Genomic DNA, 27195 nt, shown 5'->3' with positions numbered 1-27195 from the left:
CATAGAGGCTGTGTCATCCTAAAAAGCTCTGATTTGTTCCTGTTAGTGCCAGTAAGTCACTGAGCTGTTTTCAGCAGGACAGACCCCCAAGATGGTGTTTTACAACACTGGCATTACTGTGGAGAAAAAGCCACTAGTGAGGTGAGGGGAACAGGGGACAGAGCCTAAAAGAAAGTCACAGTCAGCTAGTTAGCTACAGTACAGGAGGTGACAAGGGCTGCTCAGCTACAGCAATGGCAGCAGGAGAGAGAAAGGGACTGGATTACTTCCTGTGCCCCAGACATTAGCTCACCTGGATCTCAAAATGTACAAAATACAAACCAATGGACAAATTGCTCGAGGTTACACCATTAGTGGTAGGGCCAAAATTAAACCCAGATAATGAGAAAGACAGAGTAAGAGTAGAAGCAAAAAAGCACAGTATCAAATAAGCCTTTTGCTATTACTACTTTTTTCACAATGGTAAAAGTAAGTGGGTAACCTAAATAAGTAAATTGCATATGGTAAGTTAGGAGAATTTATTATGAAAAAGAAAAAGGAGAAGGTAAGTAACACCCACAGAATCAAGGGGAAGGACTGGCCCTGCAACCTTTTTTTTAAAAAAAAAAAAAAAAAAAAGATAGAAACAATACAGAATTTAAAAAAAAAAAAACCCATGGTAGGAAATGAACACTAGTTAATATAATGCACACTGTTATTTTACAAGTAGTTCAAGTTACAAGATTTAGGCATGAAAAAATGATCAATCAAACAATGAAAGCACAAACTGTTCTTTTTGATGAACTTACAGAGGCCAGTAGTACAGTTATCTTGCATATATATACATACACACATATATATGCATACCTATATACATATAATCTTTTCCCTTCTTGTTTTTCTCCTTTCCAGATCCCAGTTGTTCTTTCCTTTTGAGCATTTCTTTCCTTTCATTTTCACAATATCTATTGTGCATTGTGGATCTTATTACTTTTTTTTTTTTAACACTAGGGAGACAATATGACATTTAACCATGAGCATTTGATTTATTTCACTTATAAGCACAGCCTGCAACCTTCTTGAGTACAAGTCCCCAGTGAGCCAGTATCCAAACTGACCTCAGAGAGCTAGAAGTGTCTGATATGTTTAAGAAACTACAAGAAGGGGAAGCTGCCTCCTGTGGAATAGGAAGGGAGAGTAAAGATGACATCAAAGTCCTCAACCAATCTCTTATAAAAAATGACCGAAACATGAATACCAAAATTAAACTGCAATTAAATCAAATCCTTACAAATATATTGTTTTATCTCCAATAGTAATACTCATATTACTATAATCAAGTGCCTTACTACTCTTTGAATAATCCACATAACCTGTACATTGCTATACTTTGAAAATTAATCCTTTTATTTTATGTAAGCAGGACTTACTCTCAGTCGTATAAGAGGCTTCTCTGGCTGTCGAGAATTTCCCAAACGTTCTCGTTCAGCATTTTCAAGCATTTCTTCAATCTCAAAAAACCCAAAAAATAAACAAACAGATTTTTAAAGAGCATTAAATTTAGTTTAAGTTGGCTAAAGAATAGCTTATACTCTTATCCTATGGATTTTCCTGAACTACATGGTCATCTTTATTTCTTAGGTCATTTACATTTTTTTTAAGTTACCTTCTTGTAATATTCCCACTAATAATGTTTTTCCTTTGTTCTTAATGATTTTTCATTCTCTAAAGTGATTATTTTAGAAGAAAATTTAAAACACTGTTTTTGCTCCAATTTTCTATTCACATTTCTTTTTTTTTTTTTTTTTTTGTCTTTTTCATTTTTATCGGTACCGGGGTTCTATTCACATTTCAATAAAACTTTCCTGAACTTAAAAACAGATATTGTACAGAACATATAAGAATCTATAAACAAAAGGTCTTTGGTTATATATTTTGGAAGAATTCAGGCTAAAAGAAAACTCAAATTGATGCAATAAGGAATGAAAAAGGTGAAATCACTACAGACCCTGTGAAAATACAGAAGCTCATCAACACCTATTTTGAAAACCTCTTCTCTCACAGGCCTGATAACATAGATGAAATGGACAGATTCCTAAAAACATACGAACTACCAAAGCTGGGTCAAGAAGATGTAAATCTACTGAATAACCCAATTTCAATTAATGAAACTGAAAATGTAAGTAAATCCTTACCAACAAGGAAAAGCCAAGATCCAGATGGATTCACTGTGGAATTCTACAAGAAATTCAAAGAAGATTTAATGCTGACACCCCGCAAACTCTTCAATGAAATTGAAAGGGAAACAATTCTCCCTAACTCATTTCTGGTAGCAAACATTACTCTAGTACCAAAACCTGAGAAAGACCCAACCAAGAAAAAGAACTATAGGCCAATCTCCCTCATGAACACAGATGCAAAATTTCTCAATAAAATTTTGGCAAACAGAATGCAGCAAATCATCAAGAAGATTATACACCATGACCAAGTGGGATTCATCCCAGGAATGCAAGGATGGTTCAACATACATAAATCAATAAATGTAATCCACCATATCAATAGAGCCAAAAATAAGAACCACATGATCATTTCTATAGATGCAGAAAAAGCTTCTGATATGGTCCAACACTTATTCATGATAAAAATCTTACAGAAAATTGGAATAGATGGTCTTTATCTCAATACGATAAAAGCCATCTATGACAAACCAACAGCCAGCATCATATTAAATGGCCAAAACTGAAAGCCTTTACCCTAAAATCAGGAACAAGACAAGGATATCCATTATCACCACTCCTATTCAATATAGTGCTGGAAATACTAGCCAGAGCAATTAGACAAGAGAGAGAAATAAAAGGAGTAAGGATAGGAAAAGAAGAAGTTAAATTATCATTATTTGCAGATGATACTCTACATAGAAGACCCCCAAAACTCCACTGAAAGACTCCTTAGTAAATAAATTTAGTAATGTAACTGGATACAAAGTCAACACTCAAAAATCAATAGTGTTCCTGTACACTAAAAAACAGAACCACCAAAAGAGAAATAAGAGAAGACACACCCTTTACAACAGCATCCAACAAAATGAAATACTTAAAAATTAAACTAATAAAAGAAGTAAAAGATCTATTTGGGGAAAGTTATAATGCCCTAAAAAAGAAATCAAAGAAGACCTCAGAAAATGGAAAGACATCCCTTGTTCAGGGATAGGAAGAACAAACATTGTGAAAACGGCCATTCTCCCAAAATTGTTGTACAGATTTAATGCAATTTGAATCAAAATACCATTAGAATACCTCACAGATCTATAGAAATCACTCCTAAAATTCCTCTGGAACCTGAAGAAACCTAGAATAGCAAAAGCGATTCTAAGTAACAAAGGCAAGGCAGGAAGCATCACAATCCCTGACTTGAAGTTATAAAGCTACGGTAATAAAAATCAGCATGGTACTGGAATAAAAACATACCTGAAGATCAATGGAACAGATTAGAAGATACAACTATAACTACCAACACACTCAGCTGCCTTATCATTGATAAAGGGGCCAAACACATCCACTGAAAGAAAGACAGTCTCTTTAATAAATGGTGCTGGAAAAACTGGCTCTCCATATGACAAAAATTAAAACTAGACCCATGCCTATCACCACGTACTAAACTAAAATCTAAATGGATCAAAGATCTAAATATTAAAACAGAAATACTAAATCTGTTGGAAGACAAAGTAGGTAGAAACTTGAAGACATAGGGGTAAGTAGAGAATTCATGAACAGGAATCAAACCGCATGCAAAATACTTCACAGAATCAATAACTGGGATCATGTCCTATTAAAGAGTTTTTGCATGTCAGAAATCTCCAGCGGGGGCTGGAGATTCAGCTCAGCGGCATAAACACCTGCCTTGCAATCAGGCAGTCGTGAGTTCGATCCCCGGTACCGATAAAAATGAAAAAGACAAAAAAAAAAAAAAATCTCCAGCATAGTGAAAAGAAAACCAACAAACTGGGAAAAAAAATCTTAGTGAACTGTTCCTCAGACAAAGGACTTCTGTCTAGAACATATAAAGGATTTTTAAAAAATCAGATCCCCAAAATTCAAAGATTCATTCCAAAAATGGGCATCTGAGATGAATACAGTTCTCAGATGAAGAAATACAAACAGTAAATAAATACATGAAAAATGTTCATCATCATTACTCATTAGAGAAATGCAAATTAAAACACCGAGATTCCATCTTACTCCAGAAAGAATGGCCAGGATCAAGAAAACTACCAACAACAAATCCTGAAGAGGCTGTGGGGAAAAAGGAACTCTCCTGCATTGTTGGTGGGAGTACAGACTGGTGCAACCACTGTGGAGATCAGTTTGGAGATTCCTCACAAAGCTGGGATTGGAAGGCCCATTTGATCCAGCTATTCCACTTTTGGGCACATTCCCAGAAGTGAAAACATCACACCACAGTGATATATGTGCACCCATGTTTATAGCAGCACAATTTGTAATAGCCAAATCTTGGAAACAACCTAAATGCCTATCAACTGAGGAATGGATGAAACACATGTGGTATTTTTATAAAATGGAGTACTACTCAGCTATAAAGAATGATCACATTGAAATATTTATAAGTAAATGGATGCAACTCAAGATCATATTCTTAAGTGAAATAAATCAAACTCACATGTTTAAATACCGTAGTCTCCGTAGTACAAGAAATGGTAAGAGTACTTAAGATACAAAAAACTCAATAAATATAGTAAAAGGATAACAATCTGCTTGAAGGGACAAAATCATATCTCAGGGAAAATGAGGAAAGAGAAAAAGGAAGGGGAAAAATATCTAAAATGATATAAACACGCTTAGGATAGCTAAGATGACTGTACCACAAATTCTGTAAGTTTCTGGAACAAAATAGTTAACATTCATAGGACTGGAACAATGGTGCCTATTATTGTGTGGTGATCTGACGAACTCCTGAAGATCATTATGTAAAATAACAACCCTAGTTATGCTCCTACCACCTTGTTTTGAAGGCCTGTATCATCATTGTTTTTGGCTCTTTACTATTATTGTTTGTCTTTTTTGTCTCATGTTTTTCCAGGAATGTGTTTTGTTTTGTTTTGTTTTTTCCTCTAATACACAAAGGATAGGTATACATGTAGAAACTCATACATGTGTAGAACTTCTCCTAAACAGTTTATGAGAATCGATTATATAATGCATGATGAAGTGAACAGCTACTTTGAAGAAAAAGAGACACTATGGTACCCAGTGCTAATTCCATAGTGTCATGCTGTGAAATCCAGCAGTACTATTATTCTTTCTTCAGGGTGATTTTAGTCTGTTTTGTATTGTTTAATTTCAACATACATGAAGGTATGGACAGCTACTTTGAAGAGAACGGGAAACACTATGGCAGCCATTGTTGATTCCCTATTGTCTGATTTTGAAGGCTTAAAATGCCTTCATCATTCTGTTCTGAACAGTTTAATACTACTTTGTTTTGTATGAATTGATTGTGTTTGAAGATATGGACAACTATTTAGAAGAAAATAAGAGACAATATGATAGAGTGATGACCTCCTCTTGTCTTGCTTTAAAATCTGTATCTCTTACAATGTTTTCTTCTGATCTGCTTTGTTGTGTTTTGTTTAGTTTTACCCTCTTTAAAATAAAAATTTTTTAAAAAGTAATAAAATTTAAAAAAATGTAATGCAGAAAAGGGTAAGAACTGAATAAATGTCAGCAATTAATGTTGTAATGGTATTCAACTATGTATTAGTAAACACATTAACTAAATTCACTAGAGGCACCAGAGTTTCTACAGAGGTTCAGGGGTAGCAGTTTATATGGAGAGGTACAGGGCTTAGGCTAAAGGCACAGAGTACAAAGTACCTATTTTATTTAAGATGGATTTCAGAGTAAAATGGATGCTAAGTATCACAATATGCTCCCAACCCCAATCAATGTCACTATCTGTTTTCCATAAGTAAAACAAAGCAATTAATAAAACAGGATAATGAAAAGATTGTGCTGTTTTTTAAAAGAAAGGAACTGGGATACAAGTTTTTTTCCTATACCTTGTATTCCTCTATTTCAATGACTATTAAAACAAACAAAAAAAATCTTTGATACAAACTTGTTCCCTAAACAACATATATTTTACTATTCATTTCACAAGAATGTAATAAACAGAGTAAAGTCTTCCCTATATTATTTAATTGAAAGAAATTAGTTTCTTGACCAAAGTAGATTTCACTGACTTAAAAGATTACCTTCTCCACACAGAAGCTCTGGATGACTTGGGTTACTTTGGGATTATCTGGGTTAAAAATTTTTGGATGACTAGCCAGAACAACATCTTCCATAAAAAACTGTCTCACTGTTTGAAGAGGAATTTTGTGCATATTCATTTTCCTCCCTTTAATACGCAGCAAGCCAACATGTCTAAAAAAATGGGAAAAAATTTGAAAGCTTAATCAGGATATAAGTTTCTTGAGGAAATGTACAAATAAAAGCTATGCTTCTTCTAAATGTAGTTCTACAAGATATTTCACACCCTTAAAAATAAATATTTTGGGCAGTTTAATCTTAATCTCATGGTAGGAAAACATTCTTTCTCAGGATAACATTCATTCATCTACCATATTTGATATCTAAACAAATAAACTGTCTTCTAATGGAAAACAGACCTAACAAGTATAATAAATGTTATCAAAATAAAACCAACGATCACACATCCCATTACCATATTCTTTAAAACTATTATTACTATTATTATTATTTTCTTTTTTGAGACAAGCTGTCACTAGCTAGTTCAGGCTGGCCTTGAATTCACCATGTAGCCCTGGCTGGCCACAAACTTGAAGTGATCCTGCCTCAGTCTTCTGAGTGCTAGGATTACGAGTGCGAGCCACCAAGCCCAGCTTTAAAACTGTTATTATAGTAATCACGACTTGAATAGATTCAAAAGGTAAAATCCATTATAATATTGACTTTAATGGCTCTAAAATTCTTTATAGAAATATATCATTTTGCCATAGAAATAAAAGAAATTAGATATACTACACCAGTATTGGCAAACCAAAGACACATGTGCCACAGTGGGCTGCTTACTATCACTGAAAGCTCTAAAAGGTTTGCCATCATTGTATCATAATATTACATTTGTAACACAGCAAAATCAAAATTAATCAATTTTCTCGTTAATACTGCTCTGTGAAGTTAGTAATCATCTATATAGCACCTAATCTGAAATTTGGTAAATAAAAACATTAGTTTTGAATCTGCTTGATGAACAGCAAAATCATTAACATAAAGTGCATGCTCTCTTGCTGAAAATGGATTACAATCTAGGAAAACAACAAAACTACATGAAATGACCACCCTTCAAAAATAAATCTGTTTATTTTGCCAGTATCCCAAACCTAGGGAAAAGCTGGCAGATTATTAAAGGAACGAATTCTTAAAAACGTATTTGCATATGAACCATTACTTACTTCTTCACAGCTTCTCCTGGGGAAAGAGAAGTAACCACTGAGCTCCCAGGCTGTGATACGTAAAAAAGTTGTTGTTCATTTTTGGTTGGAGCTATTTTACACTCATGCTCATGGCCCCAGATAACAAGATCAATAAAGTCGTCCAAAAAGTGTTCTGGAATGAAGTTAGTATTTCCATGTTTACTCCTACACCGAGATTTGAAAAAACAAGTCACATTAACTCACAGCAATATAGAAAAATGCCACATTAAATAAAAAGTCTACACAGATCTTTCTCCATTCACTGATGATATATCCTTCTTTAAGAAATTGCCTAAGGGACTGGAAATGCAAAGATAACCAGTATCTAATTCATGACCACCACGAATTTACAGACTTTCAGGACACAGTCAAGTAGCAACCCTAGGAGCAAAGGTGGTTGACTGTACATTTCAAGGAAGATCACAAAAAGCTTTACTGGGGAAGAACCCACCTTTGTTCAAATCGGAGGCACATGAGCTGTCAAATCATAAAGACCACAATCCACTCCTACTATCCACCCCCAAAGATAGAAAATAAAAGTGAGTTAAATCTGAGCTTTGTGGTATAAAAAAAAATTTTAATACACCTAGTCACTTGAAATAGATGTCTTCTAATTATACAAACATAATAGGAGTAAAAATGTCAATTCAAAATGAGTAAAGAACTTTCAATTATTAAATATCACATGAACAAATAATTTGCAAACTGTAGTCTTATACTTAGGAAGGTTATCACCCAGTAAAAAAGATAGGAACAGTTTTTCTTATTAACCAATATTATTTGGTGAAAGTATTTGAATATGTATGTCACTCTAGCATTCACTGATCCAAACCAATATTCATTCATCTCATCAATATTTAATGAGCGTCTACTATGTATCAAATGCTTCAAGCAGGTAACAGTGTGAACAAAGTTCTTGCTCTTGTCAGGAAATCAAGCAACAGTACCACGTGGGTGGGTGGGTGTGTGATAAAACTTGGCAGATAATGACAGGTGATATAAACAAAAGGAAAAGCAACAGAAAAGGATGTTACTCTATTTATGGGTTAGTCAGGAAAGGTCTCTGCAGGAGTAACATGAGCAAGAACTGCAATGAGGGGTCAGGACGCAACAGAAGAGAGTCCTCTGCATGGGGAGCGCTGACGACAGCAAAGGTACTGAAGCACAAAAGTGGTCCACAGGATCACGATGGTGCACAGGCTAAAGGTGGGTTAAGTTTCTTAGTATGAGATAAGAAGGTTTTCTGATTTAAAAATGCTTGTGGGCCATGCATGGTGGCACACGCCTGTAATCGCACCACTCAGGAGACTGGAGCAGGAGGATCGCTGCAAGTTCAAGGCCAGCCTGGGGTACAACATGTGTTCAAGGCCAGCCTGAACTTCATAGTGAAATCCTCTCAAAAAAGACCAAAATTACACATACATACATACATATATAAAATGCTCTGGTACATAGGTAAATTAAAAAACAAAAGTTTTCATATGGCTATGACAACTGATTGTTGCTAATTGTATGGTGTATTAAATGTATTTATGCCTTCAACATATACAGGTCTTTTAAAATGTAAAACTGGGATTGTTTATGATAGGCATCTGTCTTTCTCTTGTGTTCCAGATATTTGTGATAACAGGTTCATATCAAGCCAACATGAGTTCACCAATCAATATTTTTAACAAAACTTACATGATATACATGCTACGTATGAGCCACTGCACTTAGAAATATTTAGACATTAAGTTATCCAAAAAATGTCACACATTTCAATGACATCCCACTAAACGACAACAAATTAGGTAGAGTTCCTTGGATATTATACAGAGATAATTAACTAAAAAGCCTATTCTATGCCAATATGGAGATTTAAGTATGTTACTAATTGTCATCATGATTGGCCATGCTAAGATACCGTGTAAGACTTTTGATCTCAATTTTCTCTGTAAAACTATATAACTGTCATCTGTTAACATTCTATAGGGATTCAACCCAGACTTGGTTAAAAAAAAAAAAAAAATAACAGTTCTTGAGCTATACTTCATATTTCTAGGTATATAATTTTCAGATAAAATTATTATAATTGCGCTAACTGCTCCTATTGCAATGCTGACTCATTAATCTTTTCTGGATATTCAACAACTAGGGCTTGGAGTCCAAAAACTGGAAAGATAGATCTATAAGAGGCCAGCCAATATTTTGGCCCAAGCCCTTAGAGGTCAACGAGAACCCAGGTGTCATCCTACAACTCTGGTAGCTTTTACAGAAAGCAACTTGGTAAAACAAAGGCTGTGACTCATCCACGTGGCTGACACTGACATAAGAACTGAGAGCACCATAGACGGCTCCAAGGCAAATCCTGAGGAGACTTGACTTTGACAGATACCGAGAGGTTAAATTTCATTAATTCAGGTCTCAATTTAACTTGGTCATTCAAAAACTATAACCAAGAGACATTTAGAACGATGTCATAAAAATAAGTTAAATATAGGAAGAGACTTCAATTATAAACCTTTTCTGGCAGTTTCCAGTTATGCCAATAGTTAACTACTACTATGGGTCATTAATAATAAATTTTGATTAAATGTACAAAAGCTCAATAAAACCTTCAAATTCTTTAGGTAAGACAAAACTAGAGACTTATGACAAAAATATCAGACTCCATTTATAGAGAAATCTAAGAGACAATGGATTACAATCACTATTCCAGTCCCATAACAATTTCTAGACTTGGCTCTTTCTCAAACCTGCTTTTCCATTTTAGCTCATGCTTGATTAAACATGCTCTAATTTCTCAAATTTTTTTTATTTTTGCCTAGAAGCTGCCAAAGTCCAAGTGATCATAAAAATAATACCAACAATAAATATTCCTCTATCCAAGTCCACTAGATCAACTTCCTGTAAGAGTTCCTAACTGGCACAGCGGATTTATAAGGCCCATTGGATTAGCTCTCTGGAGGGGGTCTCTAACTGCTGTCTCTCTTTACATCCACTCTTGTTAGCATGAAGCAGTGAAGATGAAAATACACTGTCTCCCATAACTACAGTTGGGGATAGCTCTTCAGAAGAATAAAATATTACAGGCAGTTAAGTTAGTTGCAGTCACTGCAGGCAGTTAAACAGGGATAGGCCTACAATCAAATATGGGTGAGCCTTCAGCACAAAAAGATAATAATGGCTAAAACCACCTTCACTTAGATCAGGCTATAAAACAATTCATTAAAAAAAAAATTGCTGGGCATGGTGGCACATGCCTGTAATCCCAGCACTTGGGAGGCTGAGGCAAGGGAATCGTTGCAAGTTTGAGACCAGCCTGGGCCACAGAGTGAGTTCAAGGCCAGCCTGAATTGCAGAGCAAGACCCTGTCTCAAAAAGATATTAAAAAAACATTAAAAAAAAAAAAAAAAACATTAAATAAACAAAAAGGGGCTTCTTCAAACAGAGGAGGTTATATCATAGCCTCCTCTTCTCAAATACAGGATATGGGTTTTTCTTCTGCACAAATGACTGAATTACAGGCCTTGCAAGACAATTCACGCAATCCTATTAACCTCTTCTTCAACAGTGCTTGTGTTTGCAGTACAGTGCACCACACTAACACTGCCACTCTACATACCGGCCAAAAATATCCTTTTCATTTATTTCATACTCTCCAAACTGTCATTTGGTCTGTCCCTCCCCCTTGATTTATTAGCATTTATGTTCTCAATTCTACCTGCCGAGGTCTTTCACTAAAGACAGTGCTGTGATAGACGGAGTGCTGGTCAACATGAACCTTACTCCCTCAGACATCATTCAACAGGCTTCTGCCACCCCTGCCTCCTTTCATCAACATGCATTTGCCCTGCGCACACCAGTAACAAACTCAATGAGTTTGGTTGGGTTTATGTTTTAGTAGATGTTTCCTCAGGATTTATTTTTGCTTCTGCCTGCACTAGTGAGGTGGTGCTCATTGTTTAGATGGTTTTTGTTCTATCTCCAAGATGACATTTATGGTAGGAGTGCGGCTGCAGGAGTGAAATTCCTTCAGCTGCAGTCTCTATTTACTTAATTAGTGTTGGAGCCAAGGTGTCTTCAGCTGTGGCCTTATCTTGCCCTTTGAGGTATCTCTGGCCTCACAGGCCACTGCAGGCCTCAGCCAGGACCAGTGATTCATAGAGGTTCACTTACTACGAATCAGCTCCCGTTGCCAGGCAAGGGGCTGAGCCCTAGGACAGACTCACAGATAAACATAGAAAGCCAATTAGTAAAATTTAAATCCTGCTCAGAGCTGCTTTGTATGTAGTGGTCTCCAACACTGTGTATAATGTTACAGGACATTATACGTCTTTTGTACTCTGTTTCACAAAAATATCTCCAAAATGATTAATGGTGTTTGGCCGCTAGTCTCTTCCCCATTACTGGGTCTAGTTATAGTCTCAAAGAAATTCATATGTATGCACTAAAAAATATTAGTCCAGAGTCTATGTCTACAATTCTTATGTTCTTTTGATAGGAGCCATTGATTTCATACAAGATTATCATTACAATTTCAGTTGCAACAACTGTAATATTACTTAGTACATTACTAGCTTACTAAAGGATAAAGATATTTTAATAATGTGTGGCCCATTACTCTTGTTACGATTCCTACTAGTATTTGTGGACCATGGTACTATGATGGAGGTCCACAAGTCCTCAAAGAGATTCATAAGCAACTGACTCACCCTAAGAGAATGGTGGGGCTTGTAACTCCGGGAATTATTCTTTTAGTCACCCTTCTTGCCACTACTGTGGTCTTATCTGAAGCCCCTAGCCCAGAGTGTACAAATTACACATTTTGTCAATTATCTGGCAAAAAATACACCATATGACTTAGAGACCTAGGAAAATACACATTTAAAATCAGAAGTACAAGTCAATGCCCTTGAAGCAACTGTTTTAAATGTAAGTAATAAAGTTAAAGCCCTTTAATAGTGTCAGGGATTATAATGCCATGACAAATTTAGCCACATATGTGTGACTTCTCAGTCATAAAATGAAACTCAATGGTGTTGAGAAAAGATGGTGGCACACTTACTTCATCATAATAATGTAAGTTTGTACTTACACTCCATCAACAAATTATGGCTCTTCAACATGACCAAGTTAGTGTTCACATGCCAGATCAGGTAGCTAAGTCTGTATCTGACCTGCTAAATGGATTTAATAATTTTAATCTCACATGCCGTGGAGTCATCATAGCATTGAGCATCATTATAATTATTATATTAATAATTTGCTTACTAATCCCTCTCCAAAAATGTCTGAAGACAAATCTTCACCCTTGCCTTAAAGCAATATCCTCAAAAGCTTCAACTACAAAACAGAAAAGAGGGAGACGTTGGGAGCAAAGCTGCCTGTACCTCAGGTACCTAGGACAAGGTCACTGCTTCTCTTGGGTTTGGCAGGGCCCCATGAGAAGCGTGCATAGATCAGGGAGTTGTACATAGTAACTTGACCTTCAATGAGATAACACAGACAGGTTTCTCATTTCCCATGAAGCCACCAACATATGTTGTTCTGCTAACCGATTAGGTTTCTTCCTCTCTCAGATCCTACCCTCCCCTTAAATTCTCCATGAACTTATTTATACGCGAATTATATAAATGCACTGCAGATGCTGGGCAGTTTCTTTCTCCCATCAAGAGAGAGGGCTCCACCTGACCCCAGCTTTCTGTATATTGATTCCTTTCTTCTTAATCCCCCACCATTCTTTCTGCAAAGTCTTAAGAGCTGCATGGGACACGGCAGGGTACTTTATGCTAGAGAAGTATTCACCATAATCAAATGATGGCTAACCCATCAGCAGTGAGACAGATCAACATCACATGTTTACTTGTTCCTCATACTAATTGTTATGGCTTATATCTAATGTTCCCCCAAAGCCTCATGCTCTATTAGGTGGAGTTTTTCAGAGCTGTCTGGATTTAGGGGGATACTGAGATTAAGAATGTATGGCACTAAATTAACCCACTGATTGGGTAAGTATGGTTCCAAATGTCAACAGAAAAGCTAACCATGAGAGTGGGTAGCAGTACCCAAAAGGCTTCTGGATGAGGTAAAAGGGAAAGACATACAGCAGGCTTCCACTACTGCTTGATGCTACTTTCTGCCTACCCTGCTACTACTGTTTCCCTCTTCAGTGCCACTGTGCCATGCCACCCTGCCTTGCATCAGCCACCAATGGACAACAAACTGTTTTTAAAATAAGCCTTTAAAATAAGCCTTTCCTTCTCTAACTTGTGAGTGTCAAGTATTTTGTCACAGCAATGATGAAGATAAGACACCAATGCTGCCTTTCACCTTTCATTTTGGCTTAAATTCTTTAAATTACTTAAAAGCTTTCCTTTCAACTAATCTTTATTTTGGCATAATACAAAGTTTAGCTAAACTGGAAAGCCTTCCAGAAGAGAGAATAACTCACAAGTGTGTGAAATTACATGGAGGTAACACACATCTCTTCCTTTGAAACTCTGCTATTTACTCAAGAACATGTATAAGGCAATGCAAGTCGGCCTCCTGAAGTCCTTCTCTCACCTAGCACCTAACACAAATCTGTATTCAACAAATGCAGTAGTCTGTATTCAATAAAAAATAAATGGTTTGTCTTGGTACCAGGGATCAAACTCACGACAGCGCACTTGCAAGGCAGGTGCTTATGCTGCTAAGCTAAATCCCCAGCCCTTCATAAGTTTGATAAAAAAATTATACAATCAGTCCCCAAGTCCCTTGGAGGCTTCCTTAACAATTTCCCAGGCCTCTCTCTTCTCTATCAGTTTCACTGCTATCACTGTTGACACCTCACATTTTTTACTATAGCAGTCATATAATAAATCTTAGTTTCCTCAGTCTCTTCACTCAACCCTGTATCCTACCACCAGACTGAACTTACAACTACCAACAAAAGTAAGTTCATCTTGTTGTATTTTCATATTCTGGAAAGACACTCCCACATATATGTACCAAAAGAAATATGTAAGAAAAGTTCCTAAATGTGTAAGAAAGCCAAAAACTGGAAATAACGATGTTCACTGACAAAGAGGAAAAATGTAACTGACATTTTTACATCAGTAAAAATGAATTACATTTCTAAGCCTCCAAATGGATCTCAGTAACATAATGCTGAAAATAAGTTGCCTGTAAAACATACAACATGATTACACTAAAACTAAATAAAATCAATTGTGAATATGTGATTTAAAAATGCTGAAAAGCAACAAATTGAGTAATTCAAACCTGAGACTAATGCTCCCCCCAAAGTATGAGGAACCAGATGAGATCAAGCAAGACGATAGGACACTGTGATGGCTAAGCCTTTGCTGAATTTAGGGATATTCATTTTGTGGTTATTTTTATTTCTCATTCATATTTTACAAATATTCCTTTATAGATAATAACATATGCTGAACCAATTTAAAAATAAAATGACACAAAGCAAATCTGTTTGCCTGATCCCACACTGACAAACTTGTAGGAGTAAGAGTATTCTGCTAAAGCAACTGAGCTGGAACCTCCATTACTAACCCAAGTTTTCAGAGAATACCTTTACCTGTTCTGATGAATCACAAATAAGTTAAACCAAGAGTTCTCATCTTCTTTTGGTCTCAACATTGTTACTTTTTTATTGACAAACATTCGATAGAGCCTTTCATCTGGAATGGACCCTGAAGTGGACATTACATTATTTTAAAATTATTTTCTTACTTTGGTTAAAGAATTTTCACTTCTAAATTATGTTTCTAAAATATTTTACTTTATGAATTCTACAATAATTAATGTGATGACATTTATAAACCTATGTGCCAGGTTCTAACACAACAGCAGTGAGTTGCATTCAAAAGACATTCTCCACTTCAGGCATATATACCTTTAATTTCAGGAACATGTGGAACAAAAAGTAAGGTTTCCACGCTTAAATTTCTATGAAAACTTCTAGTAATTTTGTTTTTCACTACCCCTTTACTGAACATTACAAGTTCATATGCTTTTGACCCTTTAAGACATGAATTATAACATGCACAGATATACATATTAAAAAAGGTGACAAATGTACTTTGAAGCACGTTATTATTATATAGTTTTTAATGCATTTTAATATTCATTTACTCTCAAACACTTCTTCCCAAATACATCAGTTTGCGTTTAGCTAGTGGAAACTAACAAAAACAAATAAACTAAAATAAATAATAACAATTTCTAAACATGAAAAAAGGAGAAAAGGTCAGGATTCCAAGATGAAGAATAACAGTGAAGAGTTGGAGAGGGTACAGATGAGGTTGCTGCCTTATAAACTGATACAGATCCCAGAAATCCAACCATGTACAATTTGGATGAGGAATACACTGCTGAGGTGGAATGCAGATCACATAACTGGAGCCAAGGAAAGGGTGAAAAGCTGGGGGCATCGAAAGCTGACCTACTTAGGTGCTAAAGCACGAAGGCCACTAAAACTTGGAAGGCAGGTGTGGGGAAGAGGGTAAAAGTTTGGGAGAAAGGCAAAGGTAGTTTAGGCAGATGGCATAAACCCTGAATAGGAGATTGTTTGGTGGCATAAAAGAAAAGTGGTGGGGAATAGGGAGAACAGTGATCTTCCTTCTTGCCCCAAAGACCATAGGTAAGAGAACTTTAGGGACAAAGTAACCTCAGAATCCAGGTGGGCTCATCATCCTGAGGAAAGGAAGGAATTTATTGATTACAAAGAATTCTAGAATTCATAGCATTTATAGTGAAGGGTTGGTATTTGGGATGGAGACAGACTCCAGTGAAGGAAAGCAGACCAGGATGAAAGGAGACTGCGAGAAAATGGATAGAAGATGTATAGCCTGTGGTAGTAACTGGGGCGTGTAATGGGATCTGGCCTTAATCTGAATCTAAGAGGAGAAACTATTTTCTGGAGGAATGACCTCTAACATTGCAATGATTAAACCTTATTAATAGCTTTGAAAAACAACAAAAGCATTCTTGCTCTATCACTTGTAGAATCAGACAAAGACAAAAAGGCATAATAAAAGACTTGAAATATATTATTTCTAAATCATGTGACACTAAGGGAGAAGGTGGTACAGGAAGAGTGATGGGATAATGAAAACAGTATGTCATGTGCATGTATAAATCTGCCAAAATTAAACCCATTAATCTGCATAATCAATATGCACTAATAAAAATGTGGGAAAAATAAATGTACACATACATCATTTCTAGCTCATTTTATAGCTCAAGGATACTTGAGCTATAAAATATACAAAATAATGAATGCTTCTAAAAATAGCCCTCAGTCTTTCATTCACACAGAATAAAGCTTAGCAAATAAGCTTTTACCTACAGAACACAAAATGAAGTTAGTGAGGCTGATATGGCGAATTTCTGATTATTAGAGATGGACAACTCTGGTCTAGCACTGTCTAATAGATGTGTGTGAGCTACTAATGCATGTCAAACATGACATTTTAAACAGCCATATAAACACAAGCAAAAAGACAAAGTTCATTAACTTATTTAATCTAATGTATTAATATGTTTTGTACATTCCCTTAGTTCTTGAAATCCTGTGTGAACTTTACAGGGAGAGCACACTGTAATTCAGACTAGCCACACTTCAAGTGCTCCATACTTACCTGAGGGCAGTGGTTACTGTCCTGGAAAGCAACACATTAGACCTCTGAAACACTGCTAAGATACCAAAGCATAGTTTTAATGAAGAATTATTCTAAAGTAAAATTTTACAGAACTATTCTGTAATTCTTTAAGAATTATTCTCTAACTCTAATATTTAAGATTCTATATCTGAGCTTAAAAGAAAGGAAAATTTTCACCAAAACTATTAAAAACAAGAATGCATTAACATTTACCGTTTCTTATCAATACTAAAAAGTTTTTACCAAACATTCCATCATCTTTTAGTCACTAATGAAGTAACCCGACTTAGTGCACTTATTTCCAAAGGATTACAAAGTTGTCTCCAAAATTTAATTTCTCAATAAATGTTTTAATTAACTAACATATATATAAAAAAAAAAAAAACCATCTTACCTAAACCATAGAGAGCAACTTTTGTGCTTCCTTTTTGAAGCAAAACTGGACTAATATCTATCTTCTCAACTGACATTGAACGTCCAAAGTGATTTATAAATCCAGCACAACTTAAAATATCCAGGGCACACAGTGCATCTGCCTATGCAAGATATCAACAAAGAATATTCATGTGTATATAAAATAAGTGATCTACACGAATGTCATACTACATATTAAAAGCCTAATCCATATACTACTAAATGCTTCAAACTAGGAGTAGTTCAGATTTTGGAATTTTTTAGATTTTAGTGGGTACAGACTTTGCCAGCTGAGCATCTCAAATTTAAACATCCAAATCCAAAACTTTTTAGCCAGCAAATTTCAGATTTTGGAGCAACTAAATCCCTTATTCTTGGATTAGGCATGTTCAATATCCACAATTACTAAAATTTAGACTAGAAAAGTATCTTCTCAAAACAAAATTCTGTATGTAGGTATTTGTTACTTTCTTCTATTACAAATTAGCTACATCAACAAGAATCACATGCTAAATGCGAAGTTGGCCATTAAAATATAAAAATTGGCTGTGAAATACAAGCTTTGTAATATTCAGTGGACCTCTTAAAAACTAGAGAAAGAAGATTACACATAACTAGTGACTTATATTTGACAGGATAAAAAGATACTTTGAGTTTAGGACCACCAATCTTACATCCTTATCAGAGGCAATAAAATAATCTAATGTAGATTTAAAGTTGCTCATAAAACAATCATTTCCTGTGAGATCATAAGCAATATCAAAGTACTGGTAACTATGGAGTACTATGAAAATGTTACTTCTCATTATGCACTGTTAAACTCAGCTCTAATGATACAAAACAGTGATAGTGAACCTTTTAGAGCTTGCTAAGACCCAAAAGCCCACTGTGGTACACGAGCCATAGGTTCACCACCACTGATGTAAAACCACAACTCATTTAGCAATTCTTATTTTACTTATTTTTTAAAATCCAAAAAGCAGCATAAACTTATTAATGGTAAAAGTGATTCTGCCCTCTTTACTCAATTTGACTACAAACTGCTGGGAAAACTGGTGGTCTCCACAGACAAACTAAATTGGACATTTCTAAACCTGAAACTACAACGAAACACTAATTACCCCAGTGGGATCATCATGATTGCCATGAATACTAAACACTGGAATAGAAATGTTGAGATTGCCATCTTGGTAGTTCACCCATGGAAACCTTTAAAAAAAAAAAAGAAAAGAAAAGTTAAAAGTTTCAAAATAGGACAAAACTGATTTCCAAAGTCTGCTCAGACACAATAACACAATTACAGGCAAACAATGTGACCCAAATTAGCAAACAACTACTGGTTTAGAGCTTTAGAACATAAAATAGGCAACAACTCATTTCAAGAGTTGGGGAGATAGCTCAGTGGCCTAAGTGGCTGCCTGGCATATGCAAGGTCATGAGTTAAATTTCCAGTACCAAAGAAACAAAACAAAACAAAAAACTCATTTCAGTTAAAATTTGAAAATATTTGAAGTACTACATTTTACAAAACACAACAATAACTGGTGCTTATAAATTGTATGAAAGAGTGGTACTGGTTGTTAGTGGGAAGACTTCCAAATTTACGCATTTTTTGAGACAGTCTTGCTATGCAGCTCACACTGCCCTTGAACTCACTATGTCACCCAGGCTGGCCCCAAACTCACAGCAATTCTGTTGGCCCAGCCTCCCAAGTGGTACCTCCACCATGCCTGGTGCTGAAGCCTTTTCCAGGTTTTCATTTGTAAGAGGAAAAAGGGAAAAAACATATACAATATACCCTGGAATCTAATGATCCAGAATAATAATTTCAGTTGTATCGGATGTGCAATTCAGTCTCCTGCCCACGCCTGCTTTCAGCTTTCCAGATTTTCTAGGGCAAATAATGTTAGCAATTACTTTTTTGTTTGTTCTGATATTTTGTTAGTACACATTAACAGTACATAATGATTACATCTTGGAAGTTGGTATATGTACACAACATGTCCTAATTCTTTTTTCATCTCCTATTCCTCCCTTCCCTCTCGTTTTCCTCCATCTCTTGATCCTCTTTCTCCATTAGAGACATCTATCTCCCTACTTCTATTTTATTTTACTTTGCCCTTTAAGTGATACCTTGGTTCACAAATAATTCTTTCCATAGTTCTGGTCGCAAACTGAATTGGTTGCGAAACAAATTAAATAGGTTCAATGTTTACCTTATGGGAAAATTTGACTCTGCTTGTTCAATTCAGTTTATGACCAGAATTGTGGAAAGAGTTAAGTTCATGAATCAAGGTACTACATGCAATATGTAAGCTGCTTTGCCTGATCTATGTCACATAACATTATATTCTCAACATACATCCCATTTTCCTACAAATGACTCACTTATCCTTCTTTATAGTATAGTAGAAATTCCACTGTATGTAAACATCACATTTGCTTTATATATTTATCTGCTGATGGACATACAAGCCACTACCAAAATTTAGCTACCATGAATTGTGCTGCTATGGATATGCATGTGTCACCATAATATGATATCTCTAACTTTTGGGGGAAGATACGTAAAAGGACAATAGCTGGGTGAAATCAAACTTTCAGTTTTTTGAGGAACTGCCATACATAATTTCCACAGAGGTTATCCTAGTTTACATCCTTACCAACAGCACTGAAGTGTTCCTTACCCTACAGCCTTGCCACAAATTTTTATTATTTTATTTCTTAATGGTGGCCTTTCTTTCTGGGGTAAGACAGAATCTCCGTACTGCTCTAATTTGAATTTCTCTAATTGCCAGGGTTGCTGAATATTTTTTTCATGTATTCACTGGCCATTTGTACTTCTCATTTCACTTGTCCATTTTTTGATTCAGTCTTGTAAGTTTAATTTTTTATGCTTTATGCTAGATATTAGTCCTCTGATTGAGGAATACCTGGAAAAAAAATTTTTGCCATTCTGACTCTCCCCTCTGTTGATTGTTTCTTGTGCTGTGCAGAAGCTTTTTAATCTGATATAATCCCATCTGTTGATTTCTTGGTACTTTCTGCGCAACAATAATGCTGTTCAGAAAGCTCTGCCTATAACTTAAGAGTTTTAGCTATTTTATCTTCTAATAGACTTAGTGTTTCTGTTTTAACATTTAGATCTCTGATCCATTTTGATTTTAGTTTAGTACAGTAAGAAATATAGGCCTAGAGTCAATTTTCTGCAAGTGGATAGCCAGTTTCTCCAGCAGCTTTATTAAAAAGTTACTTTTCCTCCAGTATGTTTTTGGTCCCAGTTAACATTAACAATTTCTATTGCATTTTTTAAAAAATAATCTACTTACATAAGTTCTTGAATATATTTTACTTCTTGCATAAATGTTAGCATAGATTAGATTTCTAACCCCCTGCTTTTATCACTTTACATAGTTTAGAATCATCTCATAGCAATACTAAATACAAAGAGCTTTTTTTTGCTTTTCGTTAGCTGGCAAAGCACTCCACTGTATGGCTTACAGTATTGCGGTTACACAGTTTTCTAACAGTAGATATTACTTTTTCCAGTTTTTTGTTTTACAAACAATACTACAGTGAGTAATCTGGCACAAGGGTTGCCTTTATGAGAAGGTATCTGCAGGAAAATACCTAGAAGAGAATTCTGGATAAAAGAATTTGTGCATTTTTCATTGTGATAACTACTGCCAATTTCTCTCCATACACTGTTCAAATTCACATATAATATAATGACAATGTATCAGAAAGACAGTTTCCTCAACTTCACCAACATGGGGTATTACCATGTTTTAAAATCTGTGCTAGTGGTTCTCACAATAAGGTTCATTATGACACCCATTCTGGTTGACTATTATCTTCTTTTAAAGTCCTGTAATGTCTCCAATGCTTTGGTTTTATTCTTTACTGTTTTGTTCAATTTTATTATAACTGACAATTCTTCTTAAAATAGCAAGAGGCAGTATGGTAACCATTGTTGATCACCTTGTATTTTGTTTTTACATTATCTATTATGTCCATCCTTTTGATTTGACTGACTCTGTTCTGATATGTCGCATTTGGTTTTACTTTCTTCAAAAAAAGTAATAAGAACTGTGGGAGTAATAAAACCCAAAATGTGTAATTGTCATTGTACAAAAGAAAAGAAAGTGCTCTAAAGATTATAACTGCATATATGTTTAAGTGTATAAGATTGATAACCATATTACTGAGTTTTGTTGGATCATTGAACAAAACTGTTTGCACTTTCACTGTTTGAAAGTCCACTTTATATGCTTTAATTTTGTAACTTGAACAATTATTTCTAAGATGAGAATATGTAATCTATTAACTAGTGATTTCTTACTGTTTATTTTTTAAATTTTGTATTACTTGTACCCTTTTTCTGTTTTTTTCTTTTTCTCCTTAAATAAAAAAAAAATACTAAAAAAAAAAAAGAATTATTTGAGCATCTTTTAAGAAATACCACTGCTCGGGGGCTGGGGATTTAGCTCAGTGGCATAAGCGCCTGCCTTGCAAGCAGGCAGTTGTGAGTTCGATCCCTGGTACCGATAAAAACAAACAAAAAGACAAAGGAAAAAAAAAAAAAGAAATACCACTGCTCATGACATATTGAAAGAGACATATCAGTTGGCATGGATACCAGGATTAGTACTTTATAGGCTTCTTAGGAACTGTAAGAAGCACTCAGGACTGAGAATCACTGATCTATGCCAACCCTACAGAAGAAAAATATTTCAGTATAGATTCATATTATATTTTACTCATGAACAACACAGAGCTTTTTAAAAAATATGTTGAAATGACATTTTCTTTTCTGCAAACTGTGTCCATACTCCATCCCTATTTTTGTAGTAGATTTTTTTCATTTGAAAGATTTACTTATGGAAAATTAGACCTTAACTTGGACAAGTTGCAAGTGACTAGATGAACTATAATTTTTAACTTTGCCTTGTGCAATTTTTGTTGGTTAGAAATTTATTTTTACAAAGATGTATCAATCTTTTCTTTTATGGTTTTAAGGCTTTGTATCACATTTTAAAAATCCTTTCTACATCTTAAAAGTTTTTAAAGCATCTAATAGTTTTTTCAGTATAGTCACTAAATAATCCATTTTTTTCTCAGGATGTGAGATTGAGATACTACCTTCATAAAATACTAAATTCTTGGGGCTGGGGATTTAGCTCAGCAGCATAAGCGCCTGCCTTGCAAACAGGCAGTCATGAGTTCGATCCCCAGTACCGATAAAAAGGAAAAAGACAAAAAAAAAAAAAAAAAAAAAAAAAAAACTAAATTCTTACATATACTTGAGGTTATTTCTGGAGATTCTGTTCTCCTTTATTTGCCTATTAATTTGTAAGTCAATTACCCTTTTTAATTGTAGCACTGTAATATATTCCTCCTCTAATTCCAATTTATACAAAAAAGAAAGACACAATGAAAGACATTCTACAAAATTCCCAAGTAATATGCTTCAAAAGTATCAGTGTCATGAAGACAAGAAAAGACAAGCTGGGAGTGGTGGCATATGTCTGTAATCCCAGAACTCAGGAGGGTGAGGCAGCAGAATCCATATTTAGTTCAAGGCCAGCCTGGGCTATACAGTAAGTTCAAGGCCAGCCTGAACTACACAGTGAGACCCTGTCTGAAAAAACAAGACAGAGACTCTAACACATGCTAAGGGACTAAAGTAATGCTTAAATGTAAAGTGATATCCTATATAGTATTTAAGAAAAAAACATCATGGTAGCTGTACCATTCAGGGTTCTAGGGGAATATCATAAATTTCAAAAGGACAAATATTAAAAGAAAAAGTGATACATCTGGCTATATGAAAATTAAACATTTTGGTCAAAGATTACATAAAGTCAAAAGACAATCTACAGATAAGAAAATACTCATGCCTAATGAAAGTTTAGTATGTAGACTATATAAGCAACTGATATAAATCAGGTAGGAAAAGAAAAAACCCAACAGACGATATTAAGAATATAAAAACCTAAAATATTCAATCCCAATGCTTACACAATGACATATAAAATTATTCAAACTGCATTTACTATGAAAATAGTTTATAGTTAAGATGAAATGGCTAATTGGTAATGTGTTTATCTGTATCACACAGAAAGCATACATAAGTTTTACCACTGAAGTAATAAATATACTTACTTACTAAAACCAAAGTTGACTGACTGATCGCTGATAATTTCAAACTGTACTGGACGATCACCCATACAATATTTTCTAAGTAACTCTAGACAAGTATGTAATGTTTTTCTCGAGGGCTTATTTTCATGGAAAAGATCACCACCTAACAAAATGAAATCCACCTAATCAATAGAAAATGGTGTAACAATTAGTAGATTTTACAGGTAAAAAAATTTTTTAAACTATAGATGAAAGAAAAAAATTTCACAAAAGATACTATTGTATATGACAATTTAAGATCTTATGTTTTATTTCTTGAAAGGGGCTTCAAAACTAGTAACTAATCTTATTCCAATTTAGGTTCCTAACCCCTGTTCAACAAAGTCGCTTTTAAATTACATGTACTGAGTAAAGATTTCCAAGGCAATTGTACTCTTTCATTAAAATTTTCAAGGTCAAACACAAGCCTCATACTTTAACAGAACAAAGAAATATCAATTGAACCCAAGTCATTCATTCAATTATAGAATCCCTACACACAACGGTAGCTAAGGAAATAGCAATCTAAAAAGCAGATGACATCCTTGCCCTCATTCAGCATTTTGTATCACTCTCAAGAAGGGGACCTCACAATAGAAAACACAATTCAGTAAATTATTTCAGGGCTATGTAATAAAATAATGCTAGGGAAGATATCTTCACAAAGCTAAAATTTGAACTAATAAGTCAATCCTACCATGAGCACAGTGCTCCAAGAAAACCAGACATATGAAAGTTCCAGAAGAGAAGATGCCAGTGTAGACAGAGCCTGTAAACCAGGCAGAGTGAAGATGCAGTCTCCTGACAGGAGCCAGATCCAGTTAGCTTTGCAGTTTGACTTTTATTCTATATTCAAAGGAAAGTCATTTGCAATATTTTAAGCAGCACAGTGACAGACCTGATTAAGGATTTCAAAAGTTCCCTTTGGCTGCTATGCTGAGTGGATACAGGGAGAAAGAATGAAGTAGAAAGAGCAGTGGAAGGCAACTGCACTTCAGGTAAACCACAGTTTGCTGCTAAGTTTACAGGTGTGAAGACACAGGGGAATGAGGAAGTGCCATTTCTTTTCAGGAGGAAGAACTACAGAAGAAGGCCTTACAGAAAAATGAACAGAAACTGCAGAAGTCAAGGTTATTAATTTGCAAGTCACCAGCATTTATTTATTCTCCAACCCTTTCCTGGGCTCTAAACTGATATTCGACTGGCTGCTAGAATAATTCCCTAAAAGTTCCACTGAAATTTCCAATTCTAAATTCAACTTCCCACACAAATAATTCTTATCTAATTCTACTATTAGTGCCACCATCCATCCAGATTCAACACACTTCAGCCACTGTCATTCCTTTTCCCTCATCTTCACCCTATAACCTAATCCAAATCCCACCTTTGTATTATCTCTTGCATTCATTTCCTCGTTTTCATGCCTAATAATTACTTTTTGAAAAGCCTCAGAACAATCTTCAGTAACAATTCATTCTGTAACACCATTCTGTCAGAAGGCTGCCTACCAATTCAGTTATGACCTCCTCCGCCTGGGATTTGAAGCCCTCCTCGAAGCAACTCAAACCCTCACTTCCAGTCATTTGGCATGCTTTCTCACTCATGGCCTATAGATGAATCAGAGACTCACTGGTCACCTAACCCACCTCATACTGTCTCACGTCTGTGCTCTTACCCCTGCTTCACCAGAATGTATATTTTCTATGCTCTTCAAGCATCAAATCTACTCTTTCCTCAAAGCCCAGGTTTAATGTCACCTCCTTTTTAAGCTCATCTTGCAATTCTCAGTTAATTGTGATCTCTTCCTCCTCTAAACTCCCAGGAAATGCTGTTTATAATTTTCTTATAGTTCTTATCACTGACTTTCCATATGGTTATCTGTTCTTGGAAAGCAGAAATTATGACAATAAGTTTTTCATTTCAGAGAGAAATTGACTATGTACTCATTAAGCATCCCATGAGTATTTGTAAATTATAAGCCTATTTACACCAAAGTAGCACCTATTTGAAATAAGGACACAACACATACAAAATCTGCTTTGAGTTTTTAGTACACTGATACTTAAACAGGCAGTGTGAGCATATGAGTGTATAAAATAAACTGAACTTCAGGGGAAAGAGCCTATTGACAAAGGAAATAGAGTTAAAAAAAAAAAAATCACACAAATGTAACCCACTCACTTCATTTTCCTGGGCAAGTCTTAAAATTTCATCAAATGTGACAAATGTATCATTTCCTCTCACTGCATCTTTCTCCATAAATCCAAGATGAATATCAGTTGCAACTAAGATTTTAAATGTATTTTCATCATCTCTGCATAAAAAAAGAAAAACATTGGAATGCATTAAAGGATTTTCAAGGAAAAGAGAACTAAGGACAAAATAAATAACAGCATTATATGTAGAGTAAAATCATTTTCCAATCCTTAAACTTGCTTTGAAATTTTGAAGTATTAAACAGATGTCTAAAATCACAGGACCGGGGATTTAGCGAAGTGGCATAAGCGCACAATCATGAGTTCGATCCTCAGTACCAAAAGAAAAAAAAAAAAAAAATCAATCAATCAATCACAGTTTCCTTAGCCACTACACTAATTCAACACAAAGCAAATACATTTTAAAGGGTTCTGTAACTGCTTTGGAAATATATAACCTTGTTACAACCAGTTTTATATAGTCTCTTATAACCCAGACCTTAAACTTGTTTGTTCTCTTATTCTGTTCCACCATAAAAACCCAAAAAGCTTTGATCCTTATTTCTAAACTTGGCTTACCTGATTTTGCACATTTCTAGAAAAATCAAATTTAAGGGGCTGGGGATTTAGCTCAGCGGCATAAGCGCCTGCCTTGCCAGCAGGCAGTTGTGAGTTCGATCCCCAGTACCCATGAAAGGGAAAAAGACAAAAAAAAAAAAAAAAAAAAAATTTAAAAAGTCTCTAAAGTTACGTCAATTTTATAGTTTATGCTAGTAATTTACATGAAGACCTCTGAAAACACTTTACTCTCTACATAGTCATTTTTTCATTAATAAATTTGGTGAAGTAAAATAAAATTTTTTTGCAATTTAAATGAAATTTGGTAAAGGTACTTTCATATGAAGCAGCAATATAATAGTTATTAACATTTTTTAACTTAATATAACTTTTAATTTTCTTTCCCCAGAGACAGAGTATCATTATATAGCACAGGCTGGCCTTGAACTTGCTGTGATCCTCCTGCTTCAGCTCCCAATTACTGGGATTATAGGTGTACACCACCACAGCAGATTCAATTCTTTAAAATACTTTTGCATATATGATCTCACCTCCGAAAAATGAATAGGGCAAATACAGAGAAATTAGGTGAAATGCCCAACTAGTAACAGAAACAGAAGTAAATGTTACAGTGAAAACTCGGGCTATTTCTGTTCAACCAGAAAAGAGTTCAAAAAAAAATTTTTTTTTATGTATCTCCAAA

General features: G+C 35.0%; 1 protein-coding gene across 5 annotated transcripts in view; it reads right to left on the bottom strand.

The window, feature by feature from the left end:
* The window catches only part of Mre11 (MRE11 homolog, double strand break repair nuclease), a 63768-nt gene that overhangs the window by 34870 nt on the left and 1703 nt on the right, over window positions 1-27195 (bottom strand). For 3 of the 5 annotated variants that reach the window (XM_063256218.1, XM_063256220.1, XM_063256219.1), the window contains exons 3-10: window positions 25921-26053; window positions 23722-23882; window positions 18678-18765; window positions 17537-17678; window positions 15057-15171; window positions 7475-7660; window positions 6251-6422; window positions 1410-1490 (exon numbers count right to left, since the gene is read on the bottom strand). In XM_063256218.1, the coding sequence (XP_063112288.1) occupies window positions 1410-1490; window positions 6251-6422; window positions 7475-7660; window positions 15057-15171; window positions 17537-17678; window positions 18678-18765; window positions 23722-23882; window positions 25921-26053 (1078 nt within the window). Of the gene's footprint in view, window positions 1-1409; window positions 1491-6250; window positions 6423-7474; window positions 7661-15056; window positions 15172-17536; window positions 17679-18677; window positions 18766-19354; window positions 19448-23721; window positions 23883-25920; window positions 26054-27195 lie in introns of those variants that run through there. The other 2 variants (XM_063256222.1, XM_063256221.1) reach the window with 2 other exon arrangements.

Source organism: Cavia porcellus, unplaced genomic scaffold (assembly GCF_034190915.1).
Source record: "Cavia porcellus strain 051 isolate PalLab524CR breed Dunkin Hartley unplaced genomic scaffold, mCavPor4.1 scaffold_9, whole genome shotgun sequence".
Taxonomy (NCBI): domain Eukaryota; kingdom Metazoa; phylum Chordata; class Mammalia; order Rodentia; family Caviidae; genus Cavia; species Cavia porcellus.
The sequence above is the reverse complement of the archived record's forward strand: the minus strand, read 5'-3'. Positions and strand labels throughout refer to the sequence as shown.